This window comes from Chanos chanos, chromosome 4 (genome assembly GCF_902362185.1).
Source record: "Chanos chanos chromosome 4, fChaCha1.1, whole genome shotgun sequence".
In the NCBI taxonomy this organism is placed as follows: Eukaryota; Metazoa; Chordata; class Actinopteri; order Gonorynchiformes; family Chanidae; genus Chanos; species Chanos chanos.
Genome location: NC_044498.1, coordinates 42403402 through 42422031, shown reverse-complemented (window position 1 = coordinate 42422031; position 18630 = coordinate 42403402). Strand labels below are relative to the sequence as shown.

The following is an 18630-nucleotide window of genomic DNA, read 5'->3' as shown; positions in this document are numbered from 1 at the left end:
ATAGCAGGCAAGTGTCTCTCCTTGCATCCACTCACTGGCAGCAGCCTCCTTGGCTGGGGGCTCAAGCATTGTCTGAATGTGTGGGGAGAAATGTGGACAGTGAGCTTTGCTCTGCGTTCTCTGTCTGCCTTTTCCCTGACTCCTGCTTTTTTCCTGCAGCTGATGGGTTTCTGCCATCAAGGTGATGTTAGTTTTTGGGATCTGTGTCAAGAATCGTAGACCTTTTCTATAAACAAAGGCTAAATCAATCGATCAGTAAATAAATCAACGGAGGGTTTGGGGAATAGGTTATGATCATTTATTTGATGATATTTTAAGTTTACTACAAAGTGTTTTAAAGCAGGATTATCTAGTTCAATTCTTTTAAATGAATTCAGCACTCATATATTAGAAATCTGAGATCTGAAATCCAATGTTTCGCAGCATATTTAAAAAGTTTAAAAATATTTTATATCTCAGTTTGTAAGAAACAAAGAGAAAAGAATGAAAAAGGAAGAGAAAAGAAAAGAAAAACCACAATCTGACCTCCCCGTTAATGGACAATGAAAAAGGCTCATGGACATGTGCAGATCGTGGACAATACTCTATGTACGTTTTCTTAGGGTTTTGTCCTTACATTATCTAATTTAAGCAGCCATTTCACTTTTTCTGCGATTTAAATGACCTTAGTATAAGATGTTGCCTCTGTTAAGAATGTTTTAATGTGTTGACCAATAAATCCTGTAAAAGGCAGAAGGTTTGCATCAATGGCTTGGGTTCAGTTGTTCATTCAATTCCAATCACTGGCATTCAATATGTTTTGATAATTACATATACGCGCGAGCGCCCGCGCACGTGTGGTTATTATTGTTGCACCTCTGCACTTTTTTCTAAAATGTCTATCTGTCAGTCAGTCACTATTGATGAGTTGGGGGTAGGAGACGTGAAAGCTTTCGATATCGGTTTGGTTACTGCTCGCCAGCCTTGAGGACGAGATACTGTGAAGCTCTATTTCAGATTTGTCAGATGCTAAACAGTATGTCATTGTTCTCGCTTTGGCAGCAACGTCTACGAGTAAATATTCTTTCATTGGCCCATCGGCGGCTAATCCCTGTGTATTCGAATCTCATTTGGTCACGTTAATGTAAATCATAACAAGCAAGGTTGTATGTAAGTGCGATTTACGCTAAAAACGTACATTTGAAAGAGGTGGACAACGCCAAAAGCGTACGCAACACATGTAATTGCCCGCCCCCAAGCTAGCCGATAGGATAGTCAGCACTACCTGATTTGTCCACAAAGAAAGGGATTGGATAAATGAGGAAACGCTCATCAGAAGGTTGTCAGCCGCACCATTTCTCTTTCTTTGGTGCCCTAAGTGAACAAGGTAATTCATATGGCTAGTTGATGTATCAATCAAAATGATAACTTATGACAAAGGAAGCGATTGGGTAGATGAACTGCCTCACAACACTGTCTGAGTGAACTATCGCGTGTGTTACTGAGGCTGCGCTAAGAGAGAGGAGGGATTTCGAGTGAGTCTTTTTATTTATTTCTTTGTTTCCAGTGGCAAAAAATAATAACAACGATATATACCGTAAGGGACTTCATTATATATCCGTCCAACCAAGAGAGAAAACTGGCAAATACTACAATAAGTATTCTAAAGCCACAGCGAAGGGGAGGAGGATGAAGCGGCGCAATGCGGACTGCAGCAAACTCCGACGGCCGTTAAAACGGAACCGAATCACCGAGGGTATATACGGCAGGTAGGTTGCGTTTTAGCTTGGTAATGAAGCTGGGTGCTTGGAAAGCTCTTTATCGTCGTTTCAACACGAGATACTTCCATAGCCATTTATAGCAGTGTATCAGGTAGCCAGTAAGCTTTAGCCATGTATTTCTCAAATTATTGAAATTTATTCCATGTACCGTTAGTAGCCTACACACGGCTCTACAGACTGTCAGGCTGGCTAGTATATCATGCAGCTAACAATTTAGCAAGCCACTGTTTCAACCTACTAGTGTGTCAGTGTTACTAACAAACAGTAGCTTGAGCTATCTAGTCCAAAAGGTTACTTGCTAATAGGACACGACCCTCATAGTCCACAACTTGTCCAAACAGCGGTTCAAATAGCTACCACGGAGCAAAACTGAAAATAACACTCTGTAACAGGCTACGTTGCAAGCAAGCTACGACGAGAATCTCACAATGCCCATTGCCAGGTTACTGTAGCATGAAATGTTCTAGACAGACCTCACTGTTTTTTTGCTGACCGGTGACAAAGTAATTGGTTTTTGCTGTTTCTTGGAAAGTGCAGGAAAACTGTAATGTAGTTACGGACTGTGATCTGTGTCAGAGGCAGCTAGCCGTATATCAAAAATGCCTTTATTCTCCGTTTCTCTTAAGTAGGTGATCCAACTGGATCTGGAGACTGCTCATATGTTCCGCTACCACGAGTGAATACACGTCTGTTCTGAGGGCGCGTTGTCAAAAGTTTGCCTCCGCTGTCATGTATGTAATGTGATATATCGCAACAACACAATGTAATTTGCCTTTGTGGCTGGATAATATTAACCTAGGTAAATTACTAAATTTGTTTGGTTACAGAAACGAATCCTATTTTTCCATAGGAGCTGATCATTCTGGAAATAGCAATGTAAACAAACACGAATAAAGTAAAATATAATGTCTGTTGGTCAGAATTCACTGAGCCCTGACTATGTTGAACAATGTTTTTTTTCCCCTCGATGTTGTTGTCAAGGTACATGAGATTTCAGTGATCCAGTGTGTCTTGTGCACTGACAAGCAAGACGATGTTACTAGCAGGTATCATGCGCTTTTCTGCAGTTTACTTATGGTAATCTGCAGTGTGCTCGTAATTTTTTTTACTCAAAATAGATGCTTTTGGAAATAACCATAACCATCAACAAGAAGCTGCGCATATACCCCCCAAGCCCTCCAGCATATGTCTCACTGTAGTCTTTACCAGTTACGGAGAGACATTTTTAGGCACTGTCTGCTCAAGACAGGCTAAATGGCTGGCACTTGTCCCACCGCCCACAAAGTATGCCAAGACTCTCGTCATTTTCTAAGAATCTTGATAGGGCACTGTAGGAAGACGTACAATATTGATCGGTATTGCTGTACTGATGTGCACTACCTTGTCAAACTATCTCTGAGCTGTTATCAATTCTGCAGCCCCATTATTACCATAGCTAAATTACAAAATTTGGTTCGTAATGGAAAAGACTGTGAACTTGAAATCCAGTCTACAATCCTGTTTTTCCAAGGAAATTGATCATTCTTGAAATAGTGATGGTGATCTTGGAAATAGCAGTGAAAACTAGCATGGATATTTTCACTGAATTGCCATCACTTGAGGAGCAATTAAATGAGATGAGTTTGCATTCCACTATATCGCTAATGTCACTGTTTTGACCTGAGTCACATTTTTCATGCTTTTCACCAGCAGTAACTTTTAGCAGTTTGCATTTTAGCAGTTCCTTTTTGACTACTTAGGATTTCGCTGGCAAGAATTGAAACACAGAGAAATTTGACTGAGAAATAGCTGTCATTAATCACAAGACTGATTGATAGACATCTGAAAAAAAAAATATGAGGAGCTCTACTTCTGGTTTCAGGGGAAGTTAATGGAGAGTCATGTTGAGGGAGGCTGTAGACTACAGGGGTTTACCGTCATACTATCCATACTGGCAGTCATGACGCATGATAATTCCCTTTTAAAGGGCAAAATGTACACTATTAGGACTTTTATTGTATTAAAACTCCATTCAAGCCTATAATGGAGGACATTGTTGTACAGGGGAGGTTCACCTTTCTTGACATGGACTTTTTATAACACTTAAATGCCTATTTGTCAAAACCACCGATAATTTGTGATTGACTAATCAGATTATTATTATTATTATTATGGTTACTCATTTTGTATTTTTAATCAGAAATGCTCATTATAAGGAAACAATGCTTAGTAATCTAAAATACACTCAATTACCTACATACATTAGGGATGCGGCAATCTGTCGGCTGTACATTGGTGTTGGCTGATATTTGCCTTGTTGACTACAACCGGCGTATCAACAAATAAGATGACATTCAACAATGGCATTGGCCGACGTTGATGTGTTGTGTCGCATCAATTTTGCGCTGGCTAAATGTTGTTTGTTATTTGCAGTCTGACTTGGACAGCAGCAGCCTAATTTTTTATGATGAAGATTTCTTTATTTCCCTGGCACAAAAGGGGAATAAATAACCACAAAAACAAAACAAACAAACAAATGGAAAAAAAACATCGGCATCGGCTATTAGCCGAATTGTTATTTTAAACATCGGTATCGGCCCAGAATTTCACAATCGGTGCATGCCTAACATACATACATACTATGTAAGTTTAGCATCCTGTTTATTATGGTGGACGTCTCAACATTGAACTCTCCAGCTGATATTTTTAAAAAATGATAATTTCCATAGAAAAAGGTCAATAAGGTGTGTGGTCTAGTTGATTTTGTTAACTCTGCCTCTTATGCTAGATTAGGCAGTGTAGCCTCTTGTTCTCTTGATCTTCAAAACGAGATGTGAAACTATTTTCACTGGGTCTGAACTTCCCCTTCATAGTGGCCTATTTGATTTCTCTGCATTTAGAATCAAACACTTACTATGCACTGGTCGACATCAAAGCGTACTTAATTTGAAGTTAGGGATTTGTCATTCAGTGTAATACTGAATTGTTTTTGTTAACCAGCTTCACCCGATGACCCTACCTTTCGCCTATAGGAAGCACATAGCCCACATAGCTCTTTTACTCATCAGCTGTGAGGTATGTTTTTGTTAGTCAGTTGTCTGGAGTATTAGAGTTAATAACAGGTTGGAAAGCCTGGGAGTGTGGTGGTTAGCATTGTTGGCTAAAAAGAAAGCAGTTCTGGGTTCAAGTACGGGTTCTGGGTATTCTCTGTTTGGAGTTTGCATGTTCTCCCTGTGTTTGTGTGGTTTTCTGCCAGGTAGTCCAGTGTCCAAAAAACATGCAATGCTAAGCATAGGGTTGGGTACCGAAACCCGGTGCCAATATGGCACCGGTTCCTATACAATCGGTATCTACAGAACCGAATCGCAACAGAGATTTCGGTGCCTCATCTCGGTGCCACTTAAATGCTTGAGTTGTTGATTGAAATATTTGCCCTCTGGTGCTCTGAAACGGACGTTACAGACAACAGAAGTATCCCTGCATGTCACATGCCACCGCTAGTTAACATTACACTTGCTCTGATGGCAGCAGACGCCTACCGTTAGCTAGTAGCTACCTTAAAGACAGTTAAAGCTAAAGCTAAACAGCCCTCCCATATTGTCTGCGCCTTCCAAGGCAAACCTGTATGTACAGGCCTCATTGACACCATCTGAGAGGGTTTTCTCCTGCGCTGTATATGCAGTTAAAAAAGCTATCCTTTAATGTCGTTAACCTTTGTTTTGTGCTTCTTCTATTTTTAAAGTATCGGTTCAGGCATTGTTTAGACACCGTTTAAAAAGTATCATTTTAGCACTGGTATTGGAAAAACCCAAACAATACCATACCCTAGTTAGGCATCCTACCATTACCCCGACCAGGAGTTAGTACCCAAGCACTGCATGTTGACTAAGTTGTTAGGATGGGTTAATTTCACAGTCAAATGTCCCTACACAGATCAAGAATTAGTTTATACATACTCACTTATTGATAAATATTAACTTATAAGTAGTCTACATAGTAAGAAAACTAATTTGAGCAGATATTGTCTTAAATGTCATCTTTTTAAACTTGCAGTTATTAGGCCCTGTTCCTCACTAAATGCGTGTAGTTTTGATGTATGCTATTTTTTTCTTTTAAGTCATGATTTGCACTTGTTTCACCTTATTCCGTAAGATTTTGTTTGATGATTTTACTCACAAATATACCAGTTTTAAGATGGTTGGCTATGTTGATTTTTGCATGAGTGACCTTGCAATTTTTAGTGTTGCTATTGATAGAAGTTCACCTTCAAATGTGCAAAGGAGTGACATCAACACCTGCCACACTCTCAAAGCATTGATTTTATCTCTACAAGGTAAACATATTAGAAACTACAGATATCAGAAACTACAGATGTTAGGGCATAACCAAATACTCCATTGCACAGCACATCAAAATGGCAGTCAAAGAGGCAGTGCCATCTGGGCAAATGATCATGCACAGCAATCGGCAACAATTTAGAGATTTGTCTGTGCCCAGAAGCTTTTTAGTATGATAATTTTCTTGTTGATTAGCGTTGGGTTTGTGTAGTGCAGTAGTAAGAAGAAATGGCATTTCACAGTGTTGAAACACTATCCAACTTTTAGTAAAAACATTCTGTTCATCTGCCTAATCCAATTCCATGTCTTAAACAACTGCTGACAGTAGCATGAGATTGCAAACTGTATACCTCTAAACCTTGATCTAAATTTCTCAACCCCTCATGAACACGTGTCTAGTAGTGATTATTATATTGCACAAGAAGCTTGGTGGAAATGTTTAAATTCCAACTTCTACAAACAAGGGAAACATCCATATGTGCTGTAAATGACTCATCACCATTGCTTTCTCCATGTTATTCCACAGAACTAATAACTGAGTAACATGCAAGTTGTCCATAGTAATGCATCCTCATTGGTGGATCTCAGAAAACATGTTCAGTTCTCAGAACACAGGGTTTCCAACTGTTGTGTCACAAGAGTTTTATCATTAAAACTAAGCAGGTAAACCAGTCCTGATCAGTTGAATCTCTCTCTCTCTCTCTCTCTCTCTCTGTCTCTCTCTCTCTCTCTCTCTCACAGCACATTTCTCTACCTGAAGTTCTTGGTGGTGTGGGCGTTGGTGCTGCTTGCAGACTTTGTGCTGGAATTCAGATTTGAATACCTCTGGCCGTTCTGGCTCTTCATTCGGAGTGTGTACGACTCCTTCAGATACCAGGGCCTGGTAAGTATGTGCATGTGTCTGCATATCAGTGTGATAACATCTATGAGAAAAATACCGGTGGCTGACTTTTCCATCCCCATACTGATACCCCTGTCCAGGTGTACTTTTTGGTTGCTCAGATTTGTAGTAAACAAAACCATTTTAAATTCAATTTCTCTTGGTGGAGATTTAGAGGAGGTACCTGAGGTCTCATGTCCTGTCTTTGTAAGCTGATAACTCAGCAGTGTATGCATTCTGTTTTACACTAGAGATCACTTGTCTGTGTATTTATAATTTGGCTGGCTGATCTTTGCTTGTCCTGAGTCATGTATTCAAAGCTGAAAAGAAAGGTGAGATTCAGCGCTTCAGCTTTACTTCACTTCTCCACTCTGTGTTATAGGGCTAGCTCGTTAACTGACGCGACTGAAATTTCTTCAAAATTCATAGAAGAGCGTAGAAAATAGAGCTGGGGGAAAATAGTCGTTTTTTTTTTTTACGATGCATCGCGATGCGAAAGTGCAAGATTACGCACTGATGCAGAAAGAGAAAATCACTGATATTTGAAAATTGTAATTAAATAACATACATGCCAGCGCACTGTTTTTATTGTAAACAAAGTAGGCTAAGTAACTAAAAAGTACACACCCCCCCCCCCCCCCCCCCAATACTGCGTTTATCACATGTGCCTGGTGTGATTTGGAAACATGGCAGAGGGAAAGCAACATAACCAGCAGGCAGAGATTAAAAATACACCCAATATCTTAAAAGCAACGTTTTTGGGCACATTTTGGTTGCATCATGATGCATTGAGAATCGTTTTGTAAGCAAATCGCTACCCTATGAATCGTAATCGAGTCAAATTGTGAGACCAGTGAAGATTTCATACCTCTAATATAGAATAAATCCTTAATCAAAGATCATGATATCAGTAAATGTTTACAGTCCACAAATGGAGCTGAACTATCTGTCTTGGCAGTTGATGCATCAAAAGAGAAGTCTAAACTTCCCCTGACAAGCTTTCTATCTTGCCAGACAGTTGTATTTCAGATTCAGATTTCAGATGTTCAAAACTTAAAGTTTGGAGTTTGGTTGTCTGGCTCAAATCCCTTGGGGTTGTGACTACTTGTCCAGTCTGTGTTAAGCACTGGGGCTGTTACCAGACCTCACTCACATGTAATCTGCCATTGACCCGTCACCCAAAAAGAAAAAAAAAATCTGAAAAGCCAAAAACAAATATAGGTTCCTTTAGTGAATTGGTTAATGGCCTGTGTTTGCTGTTTGAAAGGAATATTTCAAAATAAACAGCATTATATATTCTAACCAACACTTATTTTTGACTCAGATAAGAAATTTTTGTTGTACCCTTGTTTCAAATCTTACAGTGTAGTAATGTGTGTTCAGCATTTCATGGAATGTAAGGTTTGAGGTTCATAAACAATCCTGAAGCTAACAGAAGTGTGGACATGGAGAAAAAAAACAAAATATACAAACAAAACAAAACAAGAGACATTTTATCACTGAGAATTAAGTTTGGATAGGGCCTCAAGTGAAAACCTTTTTTTAAACACTCATTTTTTTCCACACTCATTACTTGCTGTGTTTTACTTATTTGATTTTTAATCATACGTTGTCTTTCTGGCTTGACGGCTGTGCACGTGGTTGGTCACAAGTGATGTTGAAAAATCTGCAAGATGTTATCTGACCATGCTCTCTGTCTCTCTCACAGGCATTCTCGGTGTTCTTTGTGTGTGTGGCGTTTACATCAGACATTATATGCCTGCTCTTCATACCAGTACAATGGCTCTTCTTTGCTGCCAGCACTTACGTATGGGTGCAATATGTCTGGCACACAGGTGAGTGCCAATCAACACTTAACATGGAACATGGGGTAAAGGCACAAGCCAGTAAATCTGCTCTTCTGGGCCGCATTCAACACACAGTCAACAACTGTCCTAGTGCAGTCTACTATATAATTTATTTAACTGTTTCTCTGTCCAGTCCTCAGTGCCCACTACCCTATTCATTTTTGTTTTAGCTTTGCCTTAGCTCACCTCATTCAGCTGATCTGCAGTCTAATCACTGGATGTTGTGAGCTGCAGAGTTCAGAGGAAAGAATGCCAGGCAACAGGGACATGAATGACATGATTGAGAAGTACGGATGAACCATTTTACATCATTGCTTTAGGTTCCTTTAGATTAGCAGAGTGTAAGGCCATGCTGCATCATGTATTCCTCTTTAGAGAGACTGTTGGATGTTGGCAGTGTCCAGATTTGACACTGATTTGTCTTTTGGCATTGATTCCTGGACCAGTGGCTTGGGACTTGTTTTCCCCCCATTAATTTGTGTTTAGAATAAAAGGAAATGTTAATTGGCATTGTGCTCAGAGTAAGACATCCAATACTGGGGACTCTTTTGAATACCATTTTCATTTTCGTGTGGATACCTGGGAATGTGGAAGCATCAGAAACTGATATGGGCTTAACAGTATCCCCCTTTAGACCTTGTATCAAGAGAAAAGATTATATATGCTAACTCTGTGAATTGCCAGTAGTTCCTACAGTTTCCTTTGACTACTGCTGTGGCTACGTGCTATGTTTCAGTACTGTGCCCCATGGTTTTTGATAGAAATTTGAGCAATAGAAGTCTTGACTATTTTTAGTGAGATGAGAATATGCATAGCACCCTATACTGTCTGCAGAAATCACAGACAGATGCAGGAATTAGTCTCTAACATGCAATCCAGTAACCATCTTGAAATCTACACTTCTTTAAAACTACAGTTTAATCAAGTTACTGTGATGCAGTAAAGAGGTCTTAATTATACACATGTATATAAGCATACATTCGGTCAATCAGACCACACATTTCTGAAGATGTAATCTACAGAAGCACCATGTGATCCATATCATATCACATGTTTCCTGAGCAGACTTTTCCACTTCTTGGTTGTATCTAAGATCACATACTTTTACCATCCATCAGTAGATTGTATACCCGCCAAAATAGTGATAAACACATGGTATTTGATGGCAGTAGACTCACTTCAATTTTCAGTTTTCACTTCTGTCTCTCTTTTTGTTTTTTGGAATTCAAGGTACTTTCTCCTGAACCTGGCTGTCTGGATTTTTTTTTCTAACTGTAGAAATCTTAGTGTTGGATTTAACTATGTCCTCCCTTGGCTGCTGTGATCAGCACCCAGAAAAATGTCTTAGATTTTGTTTTTGATCCTGCTGATGATGGAAGTGATGTTGTAATGCTTCTCTTTTCATACTTTAATGTGAACATATGATGTTGAAACCTGCCTTGGCCAAAGTCCCAGATCTCTTTCTTAACTTTTAAAGCCCTCTTTTCAACTGATGACGTGACACCATTTTGGAACCTGCTTTGGAACCTGTGAGGATCAGGTCTAACCTAACCCAAAAGCATGTTAAGATTCATTGTCCTCTCCTTTCTATCACTCGAAAGCTATGGGCTTTTGGCCTAGCTATTTCTGTCTGTGTGACACAGCCATGCGGAATCTATTGTGTCAACCCCAGGGCTAGTGACTCACTCATATGTCCATTCTTTCCTGTCCTGTTAATGTGGCCTTTAGTTACAAGTAGCCTATTATTGAAAATGCCCCAAGGACACCCGTCAGACTGTTTGTATGTGATATTAAACGTTATGTGACATAAAGTGGATGCCAGTTATGTAAACAAAGTTGTTATGTACCAATTTCGTTTGCTTATTTTTCTGAGTAAAGAAGTAATGGCATTCTGTTCTGCTGTATGCTCAGTCAGACGCTTTACTCCTACCAGTGTCTGCAGCAGTACTCCATTAAACAAACTCAGGCCACAGCTGTTGCTGTGTGTGTGTGTGTGTCTGTGTGTGTGTCTGTGTGTGTGTCTGTGTCTGTGTGTGTGTCTGTGTGTGTGTCTGTGTGTGTGTCTGTGTGTGTGTCTGTGTCTGTGTGTTCTATGACGCATAATAAGTTAAGTATGAAGCTGTTAAGTGACATGTCTCACATTGTCTTTTTTAAATTCTTTTTACAGAAAGAGGGGTGTGCCTCCCTACTGTGTCTTTATGGATACTCTTCGTATATATAGAGGCAGCTATCAGATTCAAGGATCTGAAAAACTTTCACGTCGACTTATGTCGTCCATTCGCAGCGCACTGGTAAACTCTTCACCTTATTACTCTGGCTTACAGTACACGTTAATTTCATAGTTAATTTAACACAGCTGCTGCATTACTGGTCTTGATCTCAGTTGGGACACTGGGGAAGTTTAAACAGTAGTTCAGGACTGCTGGTTCTAATTCTACAGCGCTTCCATTCAGTCTTCTCATTGGGCAAATGAGAAATACAGTTGACCTCAAGCTCCTCCAGGAATACTGCAGCTCCTTTAGTGTCTCCTCCACAGCAGCAACCTTTAAAGAGAGAAAAATATTACAAAAATAACCGTATTTTCTCATTGCAGAATATTGTGTCCTGTTTGATGCATTTCTATGGTTTTAAGAACAGTGTTCAACCAATATTTTTGTTGCGTTAAGGATTTGTTTAGTAGTGAAGAGAATCTGCTGAGCTTTGCAGTGTTTGCTGTTAAGAAGAATCTGTTGGCCTTGAGCAACGCTACAGAATCTCACAACTCATTGACTCTAGAATAACAGTGTTAATTCTGCTTGTTTGGCAGAGGATAAAGGAGATGCATCTTAGACATAAAAGAGAAATTATTTGGCCCCTAACCACAGACATTGCTGTTACACTCTGAAGTACTGATACGTCTTTGGATTTTATTATAAATTATGCTAGTATAGAAAATTAAGTGTTTGAATTTTGAAGGATGCGTGTCCCTTAAGGATGTTCTTAGACATCCTGACAGATGATAACAGATGATTTATCAAGGTATTGACATTGTGCTGACGGGGGGGGGGGGGTGGATTAGGCCTAGTTTTGCAACAATGTGGAAATCTTTTTTGATGTTAACCGTGACCCTAATCCAGTATTCACATCTAACCATCTCTATCCTTAAACTCTGGTTCTCTCTCTCTCTCTCTCTCTCCTCTCTCTCTCTCTCTCTCTCTCTCTCTCTCTTCGCAGCATTGGTTACCCAGTGGTAACACTGGGCTTTGGCTTTAAAAGCTATGTGAGCTATAAGATGCGCCTGCGAAAACAGAAGGAGGTGCAGAAGGAGAATGAGTTCTACATGCAGCTCCTGCAGCAGGCCTTGCCCCCAGAGCAGCAGATGCTCCAGAGACAAGAACGCGAGGCTGAGGAGGGTGAGCAAAGGGCTCATGACACACAGTTAATGGGGAGGGGCAGCTGTGGAGTGAGCATGAGGTGGCTGGCATTTTTTTTTTAAAAGTAGCAGTACGATAGTTTTTAATGGTTGCTTTTTTGTGAGGAGTGAGCAGCGGTACTCCTAACCATCACACCGATGATGTGTAAGATGAGATTTCAGTATCAAGCATCCAAAAAGAAGCATGGTAATCTTTAGGAAGAAAGGTGTGGCTGTGAGAACTGGGTTTTGAGGGGTTTTTGCCAGGCCTCTTTGCTGCCTTACATTGCACACCCTCATGCTGCTTGTCAGATGGATTGGGCCTGTTGAACTCACCATATTTCTGTCTCTCTCTCTCTCTCTCTCCCTGGCAGCAGCTAAGGGAGTCCATGATACGGACCCACCACCTGTCTCCCAAAATGGCGCCCCGGGTGGCAAAAAGCTGCCGCCTGGATCTCTGCCTGAGCTGGAATACCGGGATAAAGGGAAAGGGGAGGGGAGGGAATCGAAAAAACAACAACAACAGCAACAGCAACAGCAACAGAGCAGCATCCTGCCAGCGGTGGACTGTAAACTGCAGGAGATGGAGTACATGGAGAACCATGTGAACAGCAAGAGACTGAGCAGCTCTGAGCTGCTGGGCAGCACTGAGAACCTGCTGCTCAAGGAGGACAACTCTTCATCCTCCTGCTCCTCCTCCTCTTCATCCTCCAACTCCACCTCTTCCAAAAATTACAAGAATGCCAGCGGCGGGGCGGCCAGCAACTCCTCGCCCCGTAGCCACAGCACTGCCGCCAACGGCATCGTGCCCTCATCCGGGCCTTCCTCCTCCTCATCATCATCCTCTTCTTCAGGGAAAGGGGACAGGAAGCAGAAATGCGGTGGAGGTAAAAGCTCAGGGCCTGCCTCCCACAGGGATCCTGTGGACAACTGCATTCCCAATAACCAGCTCAGTAAACCTGAGGCACTCGTTAGGTAAGATCTGCCTCAAATACCCTGTGTTATATATGCCCTCACAGACAGAGGAATGTCAGTCTGAAACGTTCATGAATAAGGACACAAGGTGTTGTGCCTTACTGGATAAGACGAGTAGTTGGTTTTTCGATTGTCATGTCAATTAGCATCTTCTTCAGCTGTCTCTCCATAATTTTCAATACAAGATTAGAAACAGTCTAAAATTTGATGTCGCACTGAGTTAAATATTTTCTTAACCTGCGCTGTTTGCTCTTATCATACAGCAATATTTTCCCTTTAATATTCCCATTTCTCTCTCTCTCTCAATCTGTCTCCCTTCTCTCGCCCCTTGCCCTGTCACTGTTGGCCTATCTTTCTCTTTCTCTCTCTAGACTGGAGCAAGATGTGAAGAAACTTAAGGCAGACCTGCAGGCCAGCCGGCAGGTGGAGCAGGACCTGCGCAGTCAGCTTGGCTCTCTGGGCAGCTCCGAGCGCACTGTCCGCTCCGAACTCAACCAGCTCCGCCAGGAAAATGAGCTTCTTCAAAACAAGTGAGTCATACGCATTTTGTTGAAAAGGCAAGCACCTAAACGATTTTTCCTCAACCTTTTCTGTACTATTCAGCAGACTGGAATCTAGTGTTAATTGCTTGATTTAAACTGACATCACTAAAACTGTTCTGGAGGAACATCACTTATGATTCCAGATTTGTGGGGTTCTTGTCAGGTCACGACCGTTAGCATATTGGCACGATGCATTAGCTTTACATTCCTCTGTGTTAATGTAACCACTGAGCAGAACATTTATGCCTAGTTATATATTCAGATCTGTTTCATCTGTAGTGTGTGCAAGGTTGTATGAAATGTGGTTTTATGACAATCTGACAACTCCTTTTTGTGTGTGTGTTAGACTCCATAATGCTGTCCAGGCAAAGCAGAAGGATAAGCAGACAGTGGGGCAGCTGGAGAAGCGTCTGAAGGCGGAGCAGGAGGCTCGGGCAGCTGCGGAGAAACAGCTGGCTGACGAGAAGAAACGCAAGAAGCTGGAGGAGGCCTCAGCAGCCAGAGCTGTCGCACTCGCCGCAGCATCCAGGTACCTCCCATTCAAACCAGTTCAAACGGTGAAGCATAGAAAATCATTAATTTGCCCAATAAATAGTCTTTTCTAGCGTCATGTAACGAACTACCCCGCACAGCATCACGGTGCAGCAGCATTCTCAGGCAACAGTGTTCATTTCTGACCAGAAGTAGTGTATGAAATTTAGCTTAATGTAGTGCATGAAAATGACTGAACTAACGTCCCTCTGTCTCACACACACAGAGGTGAATGCACAGAGACTCTGAGGAGGAGGATCAGTGAATTAGAGACAGAATGTAAGAAACTCACCATGGACATCAAGCTCAAAGAGGACCAGATGAGAGAGTTAGAGCTTAAAGTACAGGTGAGTATGTGCATCCCACAAAAGATATTTCTGAATGGTGTCGTAGCAGATTAAAAGACTGTCAGTCCAATGCCGAGGACCGCCCTGTGTTGGAAAACCTACGTAGAGAATAACTATGATTTTTCTTCATTTATGGCCATCAGCATCTTTTTGCTGCCCTGTTCTTTGGAGTTGTTTATGTTGCTAACTTACTGCATTTTCAGATGAAGTGCTGGTTTGGTCTGAGTGCCTGACTGACTGTGCATTCTCTCTCCTTGTCCCTCTTTTAGGAGCTCCATAAATATAAAGAGAATGAGAAGGATACAGAGGTTCTTATGTCAGCGCTTTCTGCCATGCAGGAGAAGACCCAGCACCTGGAGAATAGTCTCAGTGCAGAGACCAGGATCAAACTAGACCTGTTCTCAGCGCTAGGAGACGCCAAGAGACAGCTAGAGATTGCACAAGGTTGTCAGTCACTTCCTCTAATGCCTTTTTCACACCAGGTTTTACTTGCAGATTAGTGTGAAATGATCAGCATTTCATTGTCACTGTTTAGAACAAGGTTCTGTAAGCATGTGTTCAGTAGTCAAGCCACTGCCTCTGGGAGACTTGGATAAAGTGTAAGGAGCAGACATGTTGTCTATATTTCCTTAACTAACACCTAACAACAACTATACACTTGATGATCTCTCTTTCAGTTGAATTCAAAATGTAGTGTTTCTGTGTCTTGAATTTCATTGTAAGAATTAACATTTAACGCTAAGTGTAGCTAAGTGTAGTGTGGATCTGACAGTATATGGCTCTTGACAAAATTAATTTTAATATCTTCTTGGTCATTTAGTTCTGTAAACATTCCTGTTCATTCTGTTTGCTGTCATTCATTATGTAGATACACTTGGTTACTGTTGCCATGCTGTATTATTTACAGTTACTGTGTGCCCAACTCTTGTGTCTTTATTTGGCCAGATAAGGATCCAATGAGAGTTGTCATGTTTAGTGGGTGTGTTGAAAGCTTCATTCATACCCCACAACTAATGGGATCTGTATTAGGTTTTGATGTGGAACATTCGTGTTTAAGAATTTCCGAGTGTGCACGTGATTGGAGTGATTGGGTGGTACAATCAAGTAAATTCTACAGTTTTTACACACAATTGTACAATTTTACCAGTAAAGTCTACAGTTTGATGAGAATTGGGCATAAAACTATGTTACATTACAAGAGAAATAGAATTCATTATATTTGGATATTTATTTTCCCTTTTCACCTAAAGGTCTGATTATAGCTATCCCCTCTTGATCCGAAACCCTTGTGGCAGTGAATTGGTTTTAAATGTGCTGTAAATACTGGTTGGTTGCTCAGTCTATAAAAAGAAAAGAAAATCATACCATCCACAAGCCAGTCACGGAACAGCAGCTTTGGAGTGAAATATGCGTTGCTATGGTAATTTATTTTACAGTTGTCTCAGCTCGGAAAATGAAACTGAGAGGCCTGATGGCTGTCATGGTATTTCAGAATTTCACCAGGAGCATGCCAGTCCTGTTTTATGACCTGTCTCTATGCAACCTTTGTTTTGTTTCCAACTTATTTGTATTTGCTCCAGTTGTGTTGGCCTCTGACGACGGATTTGGCCATGTTCAGAGGATATTTTGACCTCTCATGGCCGACATGTTGTAGGAAGTGTGAGCTTTAAATGATTTGCATATGTGATATGGCTCTGATCCGTTAATCTCTCTCATTCCTCTTTCTACCACTGCAGGTCAGATCCTACAGAAAGAACAGGAGATAAAGGACCTGAAGCAGAAGATTGCCGAGGTGATGGCTGTTATGCCCAGTATTGGTTACTCCACAGACACCAGCAGTATGAACCCAGTCACTCCACACTACTCCTCGAAATTCATGGACACCAGCCCGTCAGGCCTGGACCCCAACGCTTCCGTCTACCAGCCCCTCAAAAAATGAATGCTCGCTCGTTCCCAGACCTTTCTTTCATTGGCCCAGATTCAGATTCAGCTTTGGCATATCTGTGGCCAAGAATGTCTTTCTTTCTTTCTTTTTTTTTTTTTCTTTCCTCTTCTACGTCTCGCCCGGTGGGAAGGATGTTGTATTGTGTGACTGTATGTGCTGTAGTAGAAACAAAAGACAAAAAAAGAAACTTTTAAAAGGGACACGTCGACGTTAGGAACCCGATGGCTTTGTTTTTTTGTTTTTTTTTGTAAATGTCTAGAAACCTCACAGAAATCGGCATCTGTTCTCTTTTTTTTTTTTTTCCACAAAGGACTTGCCACATTATCGAGATTTTTTTTTTTTTCCTTCATTCGCTGTGATTTTCAGTTTACTTCTTTACACTTAGTAGGAGGGCGAGAGGTTTCGAGTGATGTGCAGTGTCTTGGTCTGCAGCTCCAGGTCCCTGCAGCAGGGTGACCGTTTCCAGTCTTCGAAGCCCCTGATCATCGAGTGTAGGAAAATGAATGTGACCACTGGTTAGATCAAAAGAATGTAATTCAGTGTTGTTTATTTAATCTATAACACAAATGTTATATTCACAAGACAGTATAGGCAACCAATGTTTGCAGACTTTTCATTAGAGTATTTTCTGATTTGATTGGTTTTCTGTGATGGTATGATGTATCCGAAATTTGTGTTGCCATCTGCCTCAAAGAACACGTTTCAGTGAGTTCTCACTAAAGTGGTCGTTCGCCAAATGATAGAAGATTTATGAGCAGGAGTTTAAATCTCAGATTTCCTTATTTACTCCCATCAGATAATCCAGCTTCCATAATTCCCCTCAAAGTGACCACAGATTAACTCCACATATATGCAATATCATAAGTCAACTTTTGAAGACTTCCCATTAATGTCCAGCTAATTCACTCACCAATCATAAATAATCTGTGCCTTGAGACAAGACCTAAGTGGTACAGTTTAAAAATCTGCCCCTGGCCACACCCCAACCATGCCCTTTTATGTCACCTTGGTGATGCTGTGACCTTTGAAACCACTGCAAACAGACAGTAAACTTAAGGCTTGTCCTTCTCCTCTTTGCTACAGATTGAGTGGTAGCTTTCCCAACCTCAAGATTCATTTGGTCTGCTGTTTAATTTGATTGCACTGATAGATAAAGTATGCTAGAAAAAGCCACCTAAAAGGGAAAATTTAAAAACCAATGTTATTTTTTTTTTCTGTGTGTACAGAAACACACTTTTAGGCCAAACAGAGGTTGGCTCAAATTGCAGACAGAAGCTGCACCATCTCAATGACAAGTCTTAAACCATGTGATCAGATGTAAAACTTGATTGTCATCAGTGTACTTTCTTTGGGAATATGCAGCAAACCCTTTAACCTCCAGCTGATGAGAACTAATGAACCACTGAGGCAGCTTAAAACTGCTTGTTTCCCACCTGTTTGCAGTGGATGGCACTGCGTATGGGAAATGATGGGACCTCGCTCATAGTATTCACATCCTGCTCTGAATACAAGTGTTAAGAAACAAACCTCAGCTTCATGAACCAATTTACTTCTTTTCCTCCTTGTTGGTATTATTACTGAGGTGCTGCAGTGAGAAAATAGCTTAAGTCCTGTTTGGTATTATAGTCAGTTGAAAGAGTTGTTTGTTTGTTTGTTTTCAAGTGTCTGTGTGTTTTGACCTGTAGTGTGTAACAGAAAGGCTGCTTCGGCACACATCTTGATGTCAGTGGCTCCCGAAGTGTTCTGAAATCTGAGGGTTGGTTGTTCTGTCAGACGGAGAGATATGACAAAGAAAGAACACATTATGTTTTGATTTTTTTTTTTCTTTTTTTTTTTTAACTTTGGCTACCGTCACCTCACCCTGTCTTCAGACCGGACCTCAGCTGCATTCTCACTCTGTGAGGTTTTCAAGGAATAAAAAATGTTTTTTTCTGGCAGCCGAGTTATTATTATTATTATTATTATTATTATTATTATTATTATTGTTGTTGTTGTTTTATTTTTACTATTTGTCTTGTCTGAATCTTATTCCTTGGAGCATTACTGCCTTAGAGAAACACCAAGTCATTAGTGATAAATGAAAATTGCTCTGTCCT

The 18630-nt window shown here is 40.8% G+C and overlaps 1 protein-coding gene across 1 annotated transcript; it reads left to right on the top strand.

The window, feature by feature from the left end:
* Positions 1 to 1620: 1620 nt before the first annotated feature.
* maco1b (macoilin 1b) lies at positions 1621 to 16764 on the top strand. Its single transcript, XM_030771446.1, has 11 exons — positions 1621 to 1748; positions 6818 to 6959; positions 8665 to 8791; positions 10971 to 11094; positions 12017 to 12195; positions 12569 to 13169; positions 13541 to 13699; positions 14058 to 14240; positions 14469 to 14589; positions 14859 to 15033; positions 16326 to 16764. The coding sequence occupies exons 1-11, from the start codon at positions 1669 to 1671 to the stop codon at positions 16526 to 16528; spliced, it is 2094 nt and encodes a 697-aa protein (XP_030627306.1). The 5' UTR covers positions 1621 to 1668; the 3' UTR covers positions 16529 to 16764.
* The last annotated feature ends 1866 nt before the right edge of the window (positions 16765 to 18630 follow it).

Excerpts from the sequence above, each read along its gene's own strand:
- maco1b (XM_030771446.1), top strand. The coding sequence starts at position 1,669 with ATGAAGCGGCGCAATGCGGACTGCAGCAAACTCCGACGGCCGTTAAAA. Across the intron at positions 6,960-8,664 it reads CCTTCAGATACCAGGGCCTG|GCATTCTCGGTGTTCTTTGT; the intron begins GTAAGTATGTGC and ends TCTCTCTCACAG. Across the intron at positions 14,590-14,858 it reads AGTTAGAGCTTAAAGTACAG|GAGCTCCATAAATATAAAGA; the intron begins GTGAGTATGTGC and ends TCCCTCTTTTAG.